The sequence below is a fragment of the Rhodotorula toruloides genome (genome assembly GCF_000320785.1).
Source record: "Rhodotorula toruloides NP11 unplaced genomic scaffold Scaffold35, whole genome shotgun sequence".
Lineage (NCBI taxonomy): Eukaryota > Fungi > Basidiomycota > Microbotryomycetes > Sporidiobolales > Sporidiobolaceae > Rhodotorula > Rhodotorula toruloides.
The window spans coordinates 142,982-158,686 of record NW_015622995.1 but is presented as its reverse complement, the minus strand read 5'-3'; the positions used below and the strand labels follow the sequence as shown (position 1 = coordinate 158,686).

The window sequence follows — 15,705 nt, the reverse complement described above, 5'->3', positions numbered from 1 at the left end:
TGGCGGGAAGCACTTGAACAGGGAGCGAGAGAGAAAGGTGCGAGGGAAACTTGCGAAGGTCAGGAAAAGCGCACGCTTCCAGCAAAGCTTCGCGGTCGGCTTTTCTCTCTGCAGGTCTAGTTAGACGGGGCAAGTGAGTGTCTGTTGTGCACAAAGGGCAAAAGGGAAGAAGGGAGAAGGAAGATCGAGTGAGTGAGTGCGAGTCCTGTGCGAGAGGTGATGCGTATGGAGGGAGAGCGTCTACGGAGTCGTTGAAGGCAATCGGGGAACAGAGGGAGAGTGTTGCTGCTCAGACAAGGATCGTGGTGAGACCGACCGCGGCGAGAGCGACTACCGAAAGACCTGCCTTGCCAGCGCTGCCAGGAGCGGGTTGCCCAGTCTGTGCCGCCTGCTGCGTTGCGTTGGTGCTGGTAGCGGCAGGACGAGTAGCGAAGGCTCCTACCGTCGAGGTTTGCGCGTCCGAAGAGGTGTTCGGCCAGTGACCGTATCCTCCGCCCGACGACGGCTGAGCTGCGGCAGAAGTCGTATCGTTCGACGGCCAATGACCGTAACCGCCACCCGATGAAGGTTGGGCACCAGGAGCGGTGTCGTTGGACGGCCAATGACCGTACCCGCCTCCGGAAGAAGGCTGGGCGCCAGAAGAACCCTCATCTGAAGGCCAGTGGCCATAGCCTCCGCCCGACGAAGGTTCCGCGCCAGAGGATCCCTCGTCGGATGGCCAATGGCCGTAGCCGCCGCCGGAGGAGGGCTCAGTTCCGGACAAACTGCCATCGGAAGGCCAATGACCGTACCCGCCTCCCGACGATGGCTGAGCGTTTGCGGTTCCGTCGTCGGACGGCCAGTGGCCGTATCCACCCCCGATGAAGGTGTCGCGGGGTCGGAGGAGCCATTGTCAGGCCAATGACCGTAGCCACCGCCGGAGAATGGCTGAGCGGCAGGCGAGTCTTCGTTTGACGGCCAGTGGCCGTAGCCTCCTCCCGAAGAGGGTTGAGCCTTGTCGGGTGCAGGGAGAGGGGCGGCAGAGACTGCAAGCGGGCAGGTGATTAGCGCTTTTGAAGACCATGAGGAGCGAGAGGAGCGCACCTGCGCCTGCGAGCGCGGCGGCAGCGACGAGACTCTTGACAAGCATGCCGCAAAGATAATGTATAATGGTGTGATGTCCTGAGTAGCAGAGCACGGGAGAAGACAGGGTGTGAGGGAGAAGGGAGTTCGCGAACGTCCATTCTTGCGCACGACGCGGAGTCTCCGTGGCATTTCCGAGGATGAAAGAACGCGATGAAGCTGTCAGAGCCTCCTGTACTTCTTGGCGACCCAAGTTAGGATGGGGCCAAGATGGGGCGGCGACGGCCTTCGGGAGAGGAGGACGAACCAAGGACGAACGACCAACCGGCGTGGTCGTCTTGAGCTGGCGCCTCTCTGAACGGGCAGAAAAGCAGCCGATGAAGCAATGCGAGGCGTTCTAGGAGCGCAAGGCCGGCCGAGAGCATCCTTCGTATGCTGAAGGGTCGGTTAAGAAGGTCCGCCTCTTTGCGACCTCTTCCTCGTCCTCCACCCCTCTTTCCCGCCGTTCGGCTAGCAAAAGGAGTGAAGAGAGCTGTGCACGCTTGCCCCCCACATCAGGCGGATCTCCGGCGGAATTGCCTTGGAGTTGCCGCTCGCTCGCGCGTCCTCCTTCGCCCCTCCCTCTCTCCTTCAATCTCTACATCTTCCTGCCAACAAACTCGGTCTTCCGCACAGTCCATCGACGCTTATCTGCACCCGCACAGCATGAAGGCCGCCACCATCGCTTCTGTCGCCATTCTTTTTGGTGGTTCGCTCGTTCTTGCTCCTCTCAACGGGCGATTCTCGCTGACCGGTGTCCCAGCAGCTTCGCTCGTGACCGCTTCTCCTCTCGCCCGTCGCGACGCGGCCCAGATTCAGGCCAGCGTGACCCGCCTCGCCGGAGAGGCGACGACCGCAGCCGAGGGAACAGGCGCTTGCGCTGCTCCTTGCTCTGCCTGGCTCAAAGCCTCGACGGCAAGTGTTCTATTACGCCCAGTACGCATCGTATCCAGGCTGACCACTCGCTTTTCCGCAGATCTGCACGCAGAGCGCAAACGGCGACCAGGGCAAGATCGTCTCATGCGCTTGCGAGTCGTCGGCGCTCTCCGCCATGTCGACCTGCGCGACCTACGACCTCTCCGCCGGCGGAGCTACCGCCACGGGTGGCACGTCGGCCGCAAAGACCGCTGCACCCTTGGCTAGCGGCTCGGCAGGCAACACGACGCAGCCCACGTTCGACAGCGGTAACGGCGCCGGCAAGTTTGGCGTCTCGCTCGTCGCCCTCGGTCTCGTCGGTGTCGCTGGTCTCGTCTGAGGCACGTGCACGGTCATATAGCGCTATCATTGGTTCTGCACCCCGTAGACACTCCTTTATCTCGCCTTGAGCAACTGGCACCGATCCTTTCCTCGACCCTGCAGCGATCCCGTCTTCTGTCCCCTAATTTGCGGTCTGTGCATGTAAGATGCCGAGCGAACGGTGCGTGAGCGTGAAGCGTGAAGGGTAGCCGTGCATCGCCTTCACTTGCTCCGACTCGGCTCCGCCGCCTCGCCCCTTCGCTTCTCCTCCAAGTTCGCCAAGGGAGCCGCTGTCCGAGCGGTCCCGTCTCCTCTGCGATCGGTCGTCAGACGAGAAGCACCGCTTCATATTGCCAGAAGAACAAGATACCCAAATGGAGCGATAAGGGGATTCGGAGATGAGTAGGAGGATGTATAGGATGGAAGGAACGAAGGCGACGAGCCGAGTCATGATGCTGCCGAGATGTCGGAGGATTAGGCGAGGAACACGGCAAAGCCAACGGCGCCGAGGGAGAGGAGCGAGACGACCGCCTTAGCAGCGCTGCCGGGAGCGGGCTGGCTAGTCTGCGCCGGCTGCGAGACGGTTCCGTTCGCGGCCGAGTGAGACGCGACAGCGCTGGTGTGAGCAGCCGAGGCTGCGCCGCTGCTGGCGGAAGAGAGGGCCGAGGAGGCGGACGACTTGATGCTCGTGGCGGAAGGAAGGGTGACGGCGGATCCGCCGGTGCTGCTGGCCTGCGAGCCGATGCTGCTCGTAGCGAGAGCCTTGACGGCCACAGGGCACTGTTGGGCGAACACTGTGCAGAAGACAGATTCGTAAGCGAGTTTTGAGGAGCTCGAGGAAGCGAACGCACTGCTGCCGATCTGGACGTTGTCGCCACCCATGCAGGTCGCGCACTTTTGGAGGAGAGCGACATTGCCGTCCGTGCAAGCGCACTCGACGTTCGTCTTGACGTCGTTCTCGTCGTCAGAAGAGCAGGCCTGCCGGGACAACAGGTCAGCTCAGTCAACGACCGGGAGACGCTGAGGAAACGCACGCTGACGCCGTTCGTCCAGTCAGTCAAGCAAGGTGCCGCGCACTTGTCGTCCGACTTGAGGTCCGAGACGTTGATGCCAAACGAGAGCAGCACCATCGCAAGCTGTTCGACCGGGTCATTTGAGTCCATCTGGCGGCGGGCGAGCGTAGCTGCATCACCCTTGTTGGCGAAGGGAACAGCCGAAGCTGATGTCGAGCAAGCGAGTTTGAGTGCGAGCTCGCAACGAGACGCAGAAGGAGGACGTACCGGTGTGTGCGAGCGCGGCGGCGGCGATGAGCGTCGTGGCAAGCATGTGGAAAACGCTGCGTATGTGTGGCGAAAGAACGACGACTGGGAGGAGAGAGGACAGTGGAGGTAGAGACGAAAGGCAGGAGGTCGAGCAGGAAGTAAGGAGGGAAATACGAGGTCCACGGAGTCCGACGATGCCGGCCGCGTGGCTCCCAAATTGGCCCCAAACGACGACTCCTGTCCGCCTTGGCTTGATGGAGCCGGACCGAAGAGGTGTGAGCGCAAAGATTCGCCGAAAGGAGCGCGGACGGAAGCCTGGCTTCGCTCCGCCTCTCCTCCTCGAATCTGACCCGTCCACTCACAACACTCTCACCCTTCGACAATCCGTCATCGCCCACCTCCTCGTCCGCCATGAAAGTCATGACCATCGCAACGACCTTCCTTCTTGGCGGCACGCTCAGCTGTGCGTCCATTCCGTCGCCTCGCACCGTCTGCCAGATCCGAAGTCTAAGCTTTTCGGGCGTGTCACAGTCGCAGCCCCGTTCAGTCCTTCCTCGCTCTTCCGCCGCGACACAAACGGCGAGATTCAGTCGGTCGTGAGCCGACTCAGCATCGAAGGGCATGCCGTGGAGCGTTGCTCGACGCCGTGCACGCCCTGGCTCAGCTCCATCAGCGTGAGTCCTCCTCAACGTGGCGTGCGGTCCTGCACTGATTCCTCCAACCATTCCGCAGAGCTGCGGCAACTCGTCGTCGTCCAACTCGACCGCCTCCTGCCTGTGCGAGACTCCAGCCGTCAAGGGCATGATTAGCTGTGCCACGTGCATCGGAGCGATCGAGACGGACTACGCGAGGAGTGCGTAGCAAGCCCGTCTCCCTTTCCACCCGCTGACGGAAGGCATTCGTCCTTCAGACGCCTCGAACAACTGCGCCATCCTCACCGGCTACAACCTGACGGACAGCATAAACGGCGTCGAAGGACGCGTCGGAGCGTCGCTCTTCGCCCTCGGCCTCGTCGGTGTCGCCGTCCTGGTCTGAACAGCCGACGAATTCGAGCAGACTCCTCCATAGCCCCCTCGTAAGCCTGATTGCCGTGCAACCCGCTCGCACCGTTCGAAACGTTCGCGATAGTCGGTGAGCATTGCAAGGCGAGACGAAGACCGCGACGAAAGCGAAGGTGAGTCGAGTGCCGAGCTAGTCGCGCTGGTGAACGGTCGTCTTTGGCGCCGCAAGGTTCTCGACGTACTCCTCGACCCATCTCGCGCGTTCTTCGGGAACGTGGTTGAATTCGAGGTAGCGCTTGTCATTCTGCGAGAACCGAAGGCACCATTGTCCGTGAGCGTCAACGTCCCAGCGACGCGGGAACCTCAGAGAATGGGACAGGCGGTGAAAGCGCACCTTGAGAACAGCATGAATCGCCCGCAAGTCCACCTGTTCCGCCATAGCCTTGACATCCGGCTCCTCGTCCTCGCTGTCCTCCCGGACGCCCTCCTCGCCAATCATCTTGACGTCCTCCCGCTTCTCCATCTTCTTCAGCCTGCCCCAGTGCTCGAGGATCGAGTTCTCCTTGAGCATCTGGGTAAAGTCCTCGCGCGCCTGCTTAGTCCGAGACGCGATCCACGAGTCGTACAGCTTCTCGAGCTGGTCGAAGTCGTCGCCGACGAGGCGGGTGACGTGCGGGTCGGACGAGATGGATGGCAGGACGTCGTGGAAAGGGGTCGTGATTTTCGGCGAGTGGGCGGCGAAAAGCGATTCAACGTCGGCGATGCGGGAGCGGTAGAGCTTGGCTTGGTGAGAATCGAAAAGGCGTCGCTTGTCGAGCGGAGTGAGAGAAGGCGCGTCGAAACGAGGGTCACGAGACATGGAGGAGGCGAGATCGTCGAAGCGGGCCTGCGCAGAGAAAGCGGGTCAGCTCAACAAGCGCGATACGGCCTGTAAGAAGCTCGCTTCGCACTTTGTGATCCCGCACGGCATCGACGAGCAACTGCCCAAACTCGCGCTCAGCCTCTTCCTTACCCAAGTTGCCCCTCGCCAAGTTCGTGTTCCGCTCAGCGCGCATCTTCTCCTGCCTGACACGCTCTTCGCGTTCTCGCAGCGACGCCGCCGCCCGAGCGGCTTTGTCCTCCTTCGACGGCGCAGGCTTGCCTGAGTTCGTCGAACCGGACGGCGCGGAAGACGAGCCGGACGCGAAAGCCGAGACGTGCTTGTTGAAGAGTTGTTCGCGTAGAGAGGAGGAGTTGACGGCAGTGTAGCGCGAGTCGTTCGCATGCCGCTTTTTGACCTGCGCGGGGGTAGACGTCAATTCCGCCTCGAGGAAGGCTTGGAGGTAGTATCACGCACATCTGCCCACTTGTCGCCCGGTTTGATCTGTCGGTCCTCGCTCAGCATCTCTCTGAACTCCCTCTCAGCCTTCTCCGCCGCCTCGCGTTTCCGCTCGCCCAGCTCGCGCAAATACCGCTTGAACTCCTTCTCGCGGTCTCCCTCGGTCTTGCCAAAGTCGCGGTAGCGCTGGTCCTTCTGATGCGAGCGCTTGAAGTCGGAGAAGTGCGTGCGGGTGGAGGTAACGACGGTTGCGAGGAGTTGGCGGTAGGCGGTGAGAGGCTGCGGCGATAGGCGAGATCAGCGTGAACAGTGGAGACAGGAAAGAGCGCTACGCACGTCGACCTTCTGCCCGCTCTCGGCAGCCCGCTTCTTCGCCGCCCGCTGTTCGCGGATCTTCTCCTTGCAGAACTCGTCGAATAAGTCTCGTCGGTCCCGCTGGCTCTTGACGGCTGCGCAAAGAGCTCAGTCAGTGTGAGCGGATTAAGGAATCGACGGAGAGGAACGCACAGTGGTAGCGCGGGTCGTTCACGAACTTGGGCAACTCGGTCTCGAATGGGGCCATCGGATTGATGTCCTTCTCGCTCAGCAGGACCTGCACACGAGACGCCGTCAGCATGGTGAGAAAAACTTACGCAAGAACGGGCACAAACCTTGTAAAGCGCCGCCGCCTCGACCTGGTCAACCTCGAGCTTCGGCGCCCGCTGCTCCTCAACCTTCTGCTTCTCCGCTTCTGCCGCAGGCGCAGCCGCCGCCTCCTGCTCCTGCTTCTCCTGATCCTCAGCCTCCTTCGCCATCTCAGCCGCCATCTGCCGCTGCCAGTCCTCGTCGTCGAGCTCCTCGAGCGAGGTGACGACCTTGGTCTTGGCCTTCTTCTTCTTCGGCGGCTGCGAGTCGGCGGCTGGTGCAGGAGCGGTCGGTTCTTCAGGCTTGGAAGGAAGGCCGGAACCCTCGGCCGCTCCCTCGATCTCGATGTCCAGATCGCCCTTTTCCTCCTCAGCTGGCGAACCCTCCTGCTCCTCCTCGTCGTTCTCCGCCTCGTCCTCGTCCGCTGCCTTCCGCTTCTTCCCCGACAGAGGTGAAGCAGACTTCGCCTCCGCCTCCTCCTTCTCCCTCTGTTCCCGCTCCTCCCGTTCCTTCGCCTCCTGCTCCTCCTTCTCCAACGCCTCGGCCTGCTCCTTGATCTCGTCCGGTACAGTCCACAAGCTCTCCTTCGTCTCCTTGTTGTTGTAGAACACGTTCCCCTTGTTGGTCGTCACGCGAATCCAAGGTGTTCCCTCAATCGTTTTCTTCTCCTTCGGCTTCTCCTTCTTCTCTTTCTTCTTACCCGCAGCGCCGTCTGCACCCGCGGCGAAGTGGATGGGCGGAGCGAACTGGGCCGGAGGAGCGGAAGGAGCGGGAGGGACGGCGACGGGGAAACCGGGTGGAGGGGGAGGGATGGAAGCTCCCGCGATGGGGAAGCCGGGAGGAGGAGCGGGGACGGGGCGAGTGTAGGTTGAGACGTTTGTGAGCGGATTGAACCAGTAGGGCGTGCCGTTCGGGGCTGGTTCGAGGGGAGGAAGGGACGGCCAAGATAGTCAGCGTCGAAGTCGCGGCTGCTGCTAGGCTGCGCTACAGTCGGTCTGACTCGTTCCATGTCTCTCCAGTCGCGTCCCACGCCTGCCTTCTTGCGGATGACATCGCCTCGTCCTCCAACTTCCGCTCCACGAGGCCCGTCAGACCACCGCTGCCGCTGTCCAACGCCCGCATGCCCCCAAAATACTCGACTAGCGGGCGACTCACCTCTGTGCTCCGTCCATGGCGGCGGGACAGGCGGGAGGAACGCCTGAGGGAAACCCGGCGGCGGCGGCGGAGGGGGAGCGCCAGACATGGCTGCGGCGGGTGCTAGCGGTCCAGAAAAGCCTCGTTAGCAAGAAGCAGCAATCGGTCGGGCTTCCAGCGGTGTCGAAGCGAGACGTCGACAGTCAACCGAGGAAGCGGGAGGAGCGGCGACGATGAGAGCATTCCACCGCGTCGTGGGCTGTCTTCTGCAGCGAGCACGGTCCAGCGCAGTGTTCTGAGAACCTTGACGAAGCAGATGAGGCCAAGTACGACGTCGGAGGACGAGACGGAGAGCGAGAACGACACTCGACGACGTAAACGGATGGCAATGCAAGAAGATCCCACTCTAAGATTCCTTAAACACCTTGAGAGACGCACATGTACGGCACAGATTAGTCGGAGGCACGAGAGACCGCCCCCGTTTTCCCTTTCCCACCTTTACAGATTCATCCAGTCCGTGGACCCGTCGCCCATCCCGCTCAGTCCAAGCGACGCCCCGCCAACCTCGTAATCCCCCGCGCCGAACCCAGCTCGCGCGCTCAGCGCTCCATCCTTCATTCCGAGCTGGCGCTCGATCGCGCTCCAGTCGATCTCGCCCGCACGAGCGAGGAGCGAGTCGGTGTCGACGTCGACTGCCATGCTTGTTCCGACTCCAGCTGGTTGGGCTCCGAGCGAAGTGAAGCCGGAATTGGTGCCGGGTGAAGAGAAAGCCGTAGCGAGCTGACCGAGAGGCGGAGGCGAGACGGACGACGAGAACGAGAAGGACCCGTTGCTGCTAAAGTTGAAGGCCGGCGGCGACGTCGAATGCAGCGGTGCACCGTTCGAGACGGCCGGACTGATGTTGCTGCCGGTCGAGGGCGAGACGGACGAGAAGAGCGAGCCAAAGTCGCTTGCCGAGGTCGTGTACGACGGCGGGTAGAACGGGGGCGCGTTCATCGGCGGGATCTGCGGCTGCGCGTGTTGCTGCATGCCAAAGAGAGGCGGCGACGTCGTTGCCGAAGTTGAGAAGGGACCGTTCGTTCCGAAGGCAAAGAACGAGTCCTGCTGCGGCGGTAATTCTTGTTGCAGGTGCTGTTGCTGAGGAAGCGCCATGGCGAGAGGCGGACTAAGCGACGCCTGTTTCGGCGGGTCGGGCAACGTCGCAGGCGGCGGGCTGTTGGCTGGCGAGATCTGCGCCAAGACGGCCGCCAGAATCTTTCCCGCGTCGCGAACCTGCGCAATCTGCACGCCCGCCGCGTCCATCACGCCCAGCGCCTCGGGCTGAGCGTGACCCGTCTTGACAGCGTTGAAGAGCTCCCTCTGCGCTGCGGTCGTCCCACGCGTCTCGTCCTGACCCCAAGTTCCGGCGCGGAGGATCGTGCGGAGCGTCTGAGCGTGGATGGCGGAGGGGTGCGAAGGCGTTGGAGCGATAGCTTCGAGGAACGAAGCGCCGAGACCGAGCAGGACGCAGAGTTTGCGGCCGACGAGGATTGGGCGGCCGGTCAAGTACGAGGCGGCGGGTGTCGGGACGTAGGCGCTTGGCGACGTCCCTGGAGGACTTGCGCTTGGGTCCAACGGGTCGGCGGGCTGGTTGGTAGTCGAGAGCTCGCAGCGCGAGAGGCCGGCGTTGCACATCTTGGCGAGGAGGATGAGCGGGTAGGCGAGGCCCTGCGATGAACCGAGAGTCAGCTCAAAGATCCGAAGCCTGTCAGATGCGAACGCACGATGCAAGTGACGGGATCGATGGCGGTCTTCATCGCCGAGATCATCTCCTGGTCGGGCGTGAGCGGCTTCCTCAACCCGGTCGCCGGATCGACAGGCGGCCACTGCACCCTCTTCTCTCCATCCCACTCGACCTGTCCAGGGCGGAGAACCCTCGATTCCTCCGAGAGGGAAAACATCATCCGCTCGAGGGCGGCGATGGAGACGCCGAGGAAGCGCCATTCGGCGGGCGAGAGGGTCGGCGGAGCGCCAGAGGGGGAGGGAGGGAAAGGCGAGTCGGGCGTGATGGGTGGCGAAGGACCGCCTGATCCTGTCGCTGCGGCACGGCGAAGGCGATTCCAGCGGTAGAAGACGCTGCCATGCAAACTCGTCAGTTCCCATCGCCGAGAGAGGAGAATGAAAAGGCACGCACGACGCGTTGACCGTGGCCTTGACAAGCTGCACATGCACGGTCGCCGCATTCCACGCATGCCGATCGCCCCTCTTGAACGCCTCCCTCAATCCCTCGCGCCAATGATCCTCCCACGCCTCGACGCCCTTGTTCCACTCCTCCATCTCTTTCTCCCACTCGTCCCTCCACAGCCCCTCTCCGCGCACCCACGGTCGTCCAAGGACTTTTCCGACGAGTCCGTAGAACTCGAGGAAGGCGCAGAGACGGGTGTCGGACGGCTGGATCTGGAGGGATGCGAACGCGCGCGTTGTGCGTGCTGCGACGGAGGCCGAGAAACCGGATGTCGCGCGGCCGGTCGTGAGTGCTCCATGCACGTCCGTGACGAGGAACCACATGAACAGGCGGAGGTTGTCGATTACGCCGGCGGGAATCTTGCTCGCCTCGCCGCCTGCAGCTTGATACGCGCGCGCAAAGTCCGCTGGTGCCGAGTCGAGGCCGATGCGACGGACGACAAAGGTCTCGAGCATCCAGATGACGGCGGACGAAGGGGCGTTGTTCTTTGCTGCGCGCTCGGCGGCTGTGGGCGTAATCGAGTGCGTGTGGAGGAGGTGCGAGTACTCGACTGGTTTGTAGACGAGGAGGATGAGGAGGGCGCGGACGAGGTCGGGCTGCGTCGCGAAGGAGTGTAAGCCGGTCGACCACCGAAAGCAACGGCGAAACGTACCGTCAGATCGGCCTTCATAGTCCCCAGCACGATCGGGGCCACCAACTCATTCACAATGCTCAGCAGCTGCAAGTAAACCTTCTTCGACTTGTCACCGGGCGAGGGGAGGAGGAAGTACGAGGTGGTGAGGAGCATGACGTGGAAGAGGACGGGCGAGCGGGCGCGGAGGGCGTCGAGTGACCATGCGGAGGTGGGAGGGGAGGGGAAAACGGGAAGCCAGGGCGCGATGCGGTTGAAGAAGCTGGAGGGTGACCGTTGTCGAACATCAGCAACCGGCTTCGCCGCGGGTTCGCTGAAGACAACCAGTCAACGACTCACATCTCGAGACTCTTCGTGCACTCGTCGACGGTCATGACGCCCCGCTCAAACGCATCCGGTCTCGTCCAGCCCTCGAAAGCCATGATCCTCCCAACGGTCGCTCCAACGCCCGCTCCATCCGCTCCCGACGCTCCACCCGCTTCAGGTGCCGAGTTCGCCTGACCCGCAAACGAGTTGATCAACTCGACTGCATCGTTGATCGCTTGGAGGGCCGTCTCGCCCGTGTTTTCGGGAACGGCCGAGGGGACAGTTGAGCCGTTCGGGCGGGTCTGGCTCGCTGTGAGTGAGGGCTTGCGCGACGGGCCAGAGGGCGAAGAAGCAGACGAGTCGTCGTCTGGTGTGTCAGCTTCTGCGATGGACGAGTTTGGGTCGAGCGAGTCGGCGGCGGAGGCGGACGAGTGACCGTGTGCTTGGGCGATGACGGTCGAGAGTTGGAGTCCTGACAGCGTCGACTCGATGGAGCGCAGTCGTGCAGCCATGTCGTGCAGCCTTGTTTGCGCGATGGGCGAGACTGTTCAGCCCACCGGAAGGTCCGGCCGAGGGAGAGCGAAGCTCCGGACGTACAGCGTGTTTGTTCCCGCATCGAGTCCGACATTCGCTTGCGCTAGTGGCAGGACCGGCGCGAGACCGGAGGGAGCGGAGGGAGTGGAGGCGGCGAGGACTTTGGCGGTCTTGCGTGAAGGGGCGGGGACGGCGGAGTAGACGCACTGCAAGCCGTAGAGCTGGCACCTGCGGCATGGGATGACGGACGGGCCATCGCAGCGCTGCTTAGTGGACCTGCATGGCGCATACGAGGAAGATAAGTCGTGAGGAATTCCGTGATCAAGCGAAGACGGAGGACCAAACGCACTTGCACGAGTCGCACGCGGCCCTCGAGCGGCTCGACTTGGCCGTCTTGGCGAGCCCGTCCGACATGTCGTCGTGCAAGCGAGGGCAAGAAGGAAGAGCGGGACGAGCGACGGGAACAGGCGAGTCGGTCGTCGGAGCCGATGGGTTGCGAGCAGCGCGATCGTGCGAGACCCTGGGGACGACGATTACGCCAAGACGAACCCGTACTCTAATCCGGATGTCGTGCCGGAGCGTGCCCTCGCTGTCCCGCTGCTGGGTTGATTATCGTGGAAAATGAACGAGTGAAGCGAGGCGCGGGAAGAAGGCGGACGGCGTGGTGTCGGCACGTGGAAGCGAGCGGCGGCCTGTTCTGCTGTCTCAGCGTCGCACTGAGCCGCTTCGAGAGCGCCAATGAGCGATTCGGAGCGAAGGGGAGTGAATGGGACGAGGAAGAGAGGGGTCGGGAACTGATGAGGACCGGCATCTCGTCGACACCCGCTTGCTGGGCTCTGGAGACGTCGACTACCATGGCGGACACTCCAACAGCCGGTCCCGCACCGTCAAACCCAGCCGAACCCGCGCCATCGTCGTCCACCGTCCCTCAACCCCCACCTTCTGGCGAAGCGGTGACAGAGGGAGAACTACAGGGCGGGGAGGCAGCGGGACAGCCTGAGGATGAAGCTAAGACGTCTTTGGAGCAGACCGGTGGAGCAGCGGATCCAGGAGCAGCGCTGGACACCCCAGCGACGGCCTCACCACTTCCACCCCCTCCCTCTCACTCCGGTTCAGCCACTCCCGCTCCTCCAATCGTCGTCGAACCCGCACCAACGCCATCAACATCCGTATCACGACCCTCCGTATCCTCCGCGACCCACTCTCCTTCACCCGAACCCGACAAGTTCGCAGTCCCTTACTCGGACGCATATCGAGCGGCGCAGTCGGCGAGTCGGTGGAACGGCTTGCTAGGTTGGGCACGGGGAGTGCGGTTGGAAAGCTCGCCTGGAGGGGCGGAACGAGGGTGGGACTTTGGAACTGGGATGTGTGCTCGCTTTCGCTCTCCTCCGCGCAGACCAGTCCTTTGTCGCTTACTGTCACTCTGCCTCATTCTTCAGGTACCACGTCCCCAGAAACTCGCCATACTACACAGCCGGCGTCGAGCGCGCACCCATGTCCGTCTCCTCCCTCTCCTACCTTTTCCCTCCAAACTCACCCTCGTCCTCCCGCAGAGACCCCTCCCGCCCCCCGCCGCCTCTCTCTCTCCACCAAGCCTCCGTCCTAGTCCAACACAATCCCGACGCACTGTCAGACGACGACGGAACGGATTCGGCGGCTGGGAGCGGGTTTCATGAGAGTGGGAGGCCGAGGAGGAGTAGGGCTGCGATGGGGTTGCGGTAGGTCTTTGCGGTTGGAAGTCGCGGTTTCTCGTCTTGTTTCCTCGCGCTGTCTGTGCGACGCACGTCGCGTCTCGCGTATGTTTGGCTTGACCTCCTGTCCGTCACCTCCTCGGGCTCATCCGGATCTCGTTTCTTCCGTCCTCCGTCTCCTTCGCTCTCGAGATGTCGACGCCGAAGACTGGCTGCTGTATCATCTGCGCGGCCGTGACCAAAACGCGCTGCTCGAGCTGTGCCAAGGCAGGTATCGACATCTTCTTCTGCTCGCCTGCGCATCAGAAACTGGTGCGTCCTCTTCCTTGCTTCCTCCTGCTCGCAACGAAGCTGACATCTTTTTACGCAGCTCCGGCCACTGCATCGCTTCTTCTGCGGTCCTGGCAAGACGAACCCCTTCAAATGGCCGGCTCTCTCTCGTGCAGAGAGTCGACATGCTATCGACAACCTCGACACGCCGCCAGGTCCACACGCCAAAGGGCGATCGTGCAGGGCGTCGACAATAACGGAGCATTTGCGAGACGAAGCTGGTCTTCCGACGTATTGTCACGTTGTGCGTTTTCCTTCTCTCTCCGTCGTGTCACCGCTTCTGACGCCTCTCGCACGCAGTCTCAAATCTTACACGCCACCGAGCCCACTCATGTCCAGGGCCGTCAAGTCGAGATGACCGCCGTCAACATCCGCATCGCCAAATACCGCCTCGTCCGCTCCAACACCGCCGAAGCCGACCTTTCAACACTTCCTTCCCTCGTTCCGCCGCTCACGTACTTCACTCAAGTCGCGGACATCTTTGGCGTGTTCGACTTGTCAGCGGACTGGCTACGCGGCTTGCTGCATCGCCTGTCGCCCGTCTCCCTCCTCGTCCGCCAAGCCAGCATCCCCAGCTTTAATCAGTCGGAGGCTGCCCATCTCTTGCTGCTCTCAGCGCATGATCAGCTCTCGGCATTCGTGGAGAAGGAGGTCAAGCCGAGTCATCCGGAGGAGGCGAAGCGGTTTGCGCGCGAATTGAAGGACCTTGCGGCGGAGGAGGTGGTGCGTTGTTGGAAGTTGGCAGGCCGGTAGGCTGAGGGACGGTTCACGGCGTGAAATCATCGGTAATGCAGCTGTTTGGCGCCACGAGAGCGCGAGGACGCCGAAATCGTCCTTGCGATCCGTTCGAACCTGAGGTTGTCTCCGTCCTGCACACTCGCTGCCTCAGAACGAGCTTGCTTGCTGCGAGGGACCTTGCTACGACTGCTCTCGACGCTGTACTGACGCGTGCGTCGCTTCTCACGCACTCGCTCGCTGCCTCGCCCTCTCCTCATCAGTTCTCGAGGAGGACCGCCTCTTCCACCACGACAACAGCTCGCGACGACCGGCGATGGCTACTCAGACGACAGGAGTGTGCCTCGTGTGCGGCAAGGAGACGAAGAACCGCTGCTCGGCGTGTGCGAAGGCGGGAATCGACCTCTTCTTCTGCTCGCCGGAACACCAGAAGCTCGTACGTCCGCGTTCCCTTCGTTCCATACGACTCTTCGCTGCCGTGAGCTGACGAAATATGTCTTCGTCAGGTCTGGTTCGGCCACAAACTCGTCTGCGGAGAAAACGCTTTTCCTCTCGTCCTCCCGCTGCTCTCAGACGACAAACTAGACGACGCGCTTCGCAACCTCGACAAGCCGACCCTCGCCGCACATCTAGGCAGCAATGAGGCAACAGCAAGGTTCTTCTCATTGGCGGAGCAGTACCTGAGGGAACCACGTCCCGAGATTGAGGTGTGTTTTGTTAGCTCAAACCCCTCCGTGCGCTGCAGGTTCTGATGAGCCTTTCCGCAGGCTTTATTTCGTCACGTATCGCTTTCGTCGCCTCAACACGCGGAAGTGCGCGATCGCCAGACGCAGATCATCCTGCACTACGCTCGTCTCGCCTGTCCTCGAGGCACCAGGCGTTCTCCGCGCGATGATCTCCTGTCCGCCTGGACTCGCCATTACAGTCGTCTAGCTGGCAGAGGGACTCTTCCAGAGCTGATGGACGCCACGCAGGAACAGGCCTCACTCGCCCACCGCTTCATCTGCCTGCTGGCGCTGTCGCACGTGGTCGCGACATGCTCGCCTGACGACCTGCCTGTTCTCCGAGACCTCGTCGGTACCTGCATAAGGGTTCTGATCCGATTTGCCGAAGCTCACTTCGGTCCCACCGTTCTCGATGAACATTTCTACAGGCCTTCCGGCACCTCGATGGACACAGGCGCTGCCGCGCGCGGATCCTAGGAAGTATGAGATCTCCGTCGCTTTTGCTTCAGCTCATCCACCTTTGCTTGCGGTCTGTAGCAATATCCGTATCGCAACTTCGAGTGGTCACTCTCTTCCAGTTCTTCGAGCGCCCAAGTGACCTATCATTCGTCTTCACTTCTTGTGGGCCTCCAGTCTCTTTGGAAAGCTCGGTCATCGCGCGCACCGTGCTCTCAAAGCTCTCGCCACCCTTAGCTTGCTTCTGCTCTATGCCCTACGCCTGGTCTTAGCCGAGTTACCGGTGAAGCGACTGCGAAGGTACAATACAGTAGGACTAGCTTTTGCACTGGGACAGTACGGAAAGAAGCGACGAGCGACGAGAGAAAGACCGAGTGAGAAGCTGAAAGAAACGAGA

General features: G+C 62.1%; 8 protein-coding genes across 8 annotated transcripts; 4 read left to right on the top strand and 4 right to left on the bottom strand.

The window, feature by feature from the left end:
- Positions 1 to 289: 289 nt before the first annotated feature.
- On the bottom strand, positions 290 to 1,129 carry RHTO_05694 (uncharacterized protein; the record flags this gene model as incomplete). Its single annotated transcript, XM_016419355.1, has 3 exons — positions 290 to 808; positions 856 to 1,025; positions 1,084 to 1,129. 3 exons carry the CDS (start codon positions 1,127 to 1,129, stop codon positions 290 to 292), a joined length of 735 nt encoding a protein of 244 aa, XP_016269883.1.
- A 638-nt stretch (positions 1,130 to 1,767) lies between these two features.
- Positions 1,768 to 2,356, top strand: RHTO_05693 (uncharacterized protein; the record flags this gene model as incomplete). The annotated part of the gene is made up of 3 exons (XM_016419354.1): positions 1,768 to 1,810; positions 1,868 to 2,037; positions 2,078 to 2,356. The coding sequence occupies 3 exons, from the start codon at positions 1,768 to 1,770 to the stop codon at positions 2,354 to 2,356; spliced, it is 492 nt and encodes a 163-aa protein (XP_016269882.1).
- Positions 2,357 to 2,811: 455 nt separating this feature from the next.
- RHTO_05692 (uncharacterized protein) lies at positions 2,812 to 3,663 on the bottom strand (the record flags this gene model as incomplete). The annotated part of the gene is made up of 4 exons (XM_016419353.1): positions 2,812 to 3,131; positions 3,189 to 3,315; positions 3,372 to 3,556; positions 3,618 to 3,663. The coding sequence occupies 4 exons, from the start codon at positions 3,661 to 3,663 to the stop codon at positions 2,812 to 2,814; spliced, it is 678 nt and encodes a 225-aa protein (XP_016269881.1).
- A 347-nt stretch (positions 3,664 to 4,010) lies between these two features.
- On the top strand, positions 4,011 to 4,634 carry RHTO_05691 (uncharacterized protein; the record flags this gene model as incomplete). Its single annotated transcript, XM_016419352.1, has 4 exons — positions 4,011 to 4,062; positions 4,131 to 4,273; positions 4,332 to 4,452; positions 4,510 to 4,634. The coding sequence occupies 4 exons, from the start codon at positions 4,011 to 4,013 to the stop codon at positions 4,632 to 4,634; spliced, it is 441 nt and encodes a 146-aa protein (XP_016269880.1).
- Positions 4,635 to 4,790: 156 nt separating this feature from the next.
- On the bottom strand, positions 4,791 to 7,785 carry RHTO_05690 (transcription elongation regulator 1; the record flags this gene model as incomplete). Its single annotated transcript, XM_016419351.1, has 8 exons — positions 4,791 to 4,904; positions 4,995 to 5,486; positions 5,551 to 5,877; positions 5,937 to 6,197; positions 6,255 to 6,367; positions 6,426 to 6,510; positions 6,569 to 7,458; positions 7,698 to 7,785. The coding sequence occupies 8 exons, from the start codon at positions 7,783 to 7,785 to the stop codon at positions 4,791 to 4,793; spliced, it is 2,370 nt and encodes a 789-aa protein (XP_016269879.1).
- A 389-nt stretch (positions 7,786 to 8,174) lies between these two features.
- On the bottom strand, positions 8,175 to 11,785 carry RHTO_05689 (C6 transcription factor; the record flags this gene model as incomplete). Its single annotated transcript, XM_016419350.1, has 7 exons — positions 8,175 to 9,383; positions 9,440 to 9,791; positions 9,850 to 10,496; positions 10,553 to 10,793; positions 10,871 to 11,359; positions 11,435 to 11,647; positions 11,721 to 11,785. 7 exons carry the CDS (start codon positions 11,783 to 11,785, stop codon positions 8,175 to 8,177), a joined length of 3,216 nt encoding a protein of 1,071 aa, XP_016269878.1.
- Positions 11,786 to 12,225: 440 nt separating this feature from the next.
- Positions 12,226 to 13,093, top strand: RHTO_05688 (uncharacterized protein; the record flags this gene model as incomplete). Its single annotated transcript, XM_016419349.1, has 3 exons — positions 12,226 to 12,737; positions 12,811 to 12,867; positions 12,925 to 13,093. 3 exons carry the CDS (start codon positions 12,226 to 12,228, stop codon positions 13,091 to 13,093), a joined length of 738 nt encoding a protein of 245 aa, XP_016269877.1.
- A 161-nt stretch (positions 13,094 to 13,254) lies between these two features.
- On the top strand, positions 13,255 to 15,329 carry RHTO_05687 (zinc finger, MYND-type domain containing protein; the record flags this gene model as incomplete). Its single annotated transcript, XM_016419348.1, has 7 exons — positions 13,255 to 13,374; positions 13,433 to 13,636; positions 13,693 to 14,115; positions 14,187 to 14,340; positions 14,391 to 14,563; positions 14,634 to 14,834; positions 14,895 to 15,329. The coding sequence occupies 7 exons, from the start codon at positions 13,255 to 13,257 to the stop codon at positions 15,327 to 15,329; spliced, it is 1,710 nt and encodes a 569-aa protein (XP_016269876.1).
- Between the last annotated feature and the right edge of the window lie 376 nt (positions 15,330 to 15,705).